The sequence below is a fragment of the Aplysia californica genome, unplaced genomic scaffold, assembly GCF_000002075.1.
Source record: "Aplysia californica isolate F4 #8 unplaced genomic scaffold, AplCal3.0 scaffold01123, whole genome shotgun sequence".
Classification (NCBI taxonomy): Eukaryota; Metazoa; Mollusca; class Gastropoda; order Aplysiida; family Aplysiidae; genus Aplysia; species Aplysia californica.
This window is the reverse complement of record NW_004798393.1, coordinates 46,334-47,833: the sequence shown is the minus strand read 5'-3', so window position 1 is coordinate 47,833 and position 1,500 is coordinate 46,334. Positions and strand designations below refer to the sequence as shown.

General features: G+C 49.9%; 1 protein-coding gene across 1 annotated transcript in view; it reads right to left on the bottom strand.

The window, feature by feature from the left end:
* Positions 1-364: 364 nt before the first annotated feature.
* Positions 365-1,500, bottom strand: part of LOC106013681 (probable cytosol aminopeptidase) — a gene marked incomplete at its 5' end in the record, with an annotated part of 5,139 nt that continues 4,003 nt past the window's right edge. The window contains 1 exon segment of the mRNA XM_013090050.1: positions 365-1,393. Within this exon segment, the coding sequence (XP_012945504.1) occupies positions 1,060-1,393 (334 nt within the window).

Below are 1,500 nucleotides of genomic sequence, written 5' to 3'. Positions count from 1 at the left end.
AGTCTAGCTTGCCTTTTTCCTTCTACTCTAAATTGCCATTATTGTGTCTATATGTGTCTTTACTCGAGCAGAACAAAACATTTGTTACTGGAGTAAGGGAACCACCGTTCTGTGTGGAACCGCTAGACTCTTTGCCTTTGCATACAGAAGATGTGAGTTTGATTCCCCATTGAGGAGGGCTTTTTAGTCGAGTGTTTCTGTCCCTGTGCTGGGATGTTGAAGCCCACTCAGCAAGGGCTGCTCCTAACAAGGTAGGGTCGAAGCAGCCCCCCCCCCTTCTCCCCCATGATCTAAATTGGGTCGAAAGGAGCTTTTAAAATTTACATTTTCAATTTCAAATCTAGAAACGAGGGGAACACAATGATTAGACGGTGAAATTGTTTTATTTGAAGAGAAATCAGTGTCACAGACACGAAACGACACATGTAACATATGTCTAAAGGCACTTTTTTCCATGAGATTCTATACCAGGTCACGGCGGGTTATACAGAATGGGCAGTCGAGTGAACGAGAACAGAGCGCAGACATACAGAATGGGGCGACTTGGTGGAACCTTGTAGGTGTGTTGGTCCTTAGATTGTTTTTTTTGTTTTGTTTGTGCTTAGCTAAGTCTAAGGAGTATCGCATTCTGATGGCACAGGGGTGTTGCTTATTAGTATTACGCCTGAAATAAAAAGTATGCATACATTGCTGGACCATCACATCTCTTGACCCACAAGCAGCTTTCTAATCTACGAGAAAAAAAAGCAAACTTAAAAAAGAAAAAGATAAAAAAGAAACACTTCACCCCAGCTCAGCTCAACTTTCTATTACAGTCGATGTATTAGACCTGAGCGGCTACGTCCGTGGACTATGTTCTTCTCACTCGCGCCCACTTCTCCTCCCCCTTTTCTTATCTCTCTCTCTCTCTGTCTCTCTCTCTCTTTCTCTCTCACTCTCTCTCCCCCTTTCTCTCTTTCTCCCTTTCCATCCCCGTCTCTCCCTCATTCCCTCCCCTCCCTTTGCTCCCTCTACCCGTTTCCCCTTCGTCTTGTCTGCTTCTACTCTCTACTCTGGACTTTACTCCTCGGCGGCGGGCTCAGCAGCGGCGGGCTCAGTGCTCTGGGGTGGAGGAATGTAGATGCCCATCAACATCTGCAGCTGGGCGCTCAGGCCGAACTTGTAGGTGATGGAGGTGAGGGGGGTGGTGGCGGGCACGCCGGGGAAGGTGGTGGCGGGCCCGGTGATGTCGATGTGCGTGAAGGGGATGGAGCTGCCGTTGTCCAAGCCGGCGGCCTGCAGGATGAAGGCTACGGGCTGCTGGTGGCCGCGGTTCACGCTGGTGGAGGGGCCGGGGTAGGCCACGAGGTCAGCTTCGGGGTCGTTGGAGGCCAGGTTAGCGGCGAAGTCCTCTCTGTGGGTGGGGAGAGAAAGTTTGTGTGGGTACGTATGTGTCAGAGGGAGGGGATTTTATTTTTGTGTTTTTGGGAGGGGGGACAAGGAAAGAGAAAGATGCAGAGA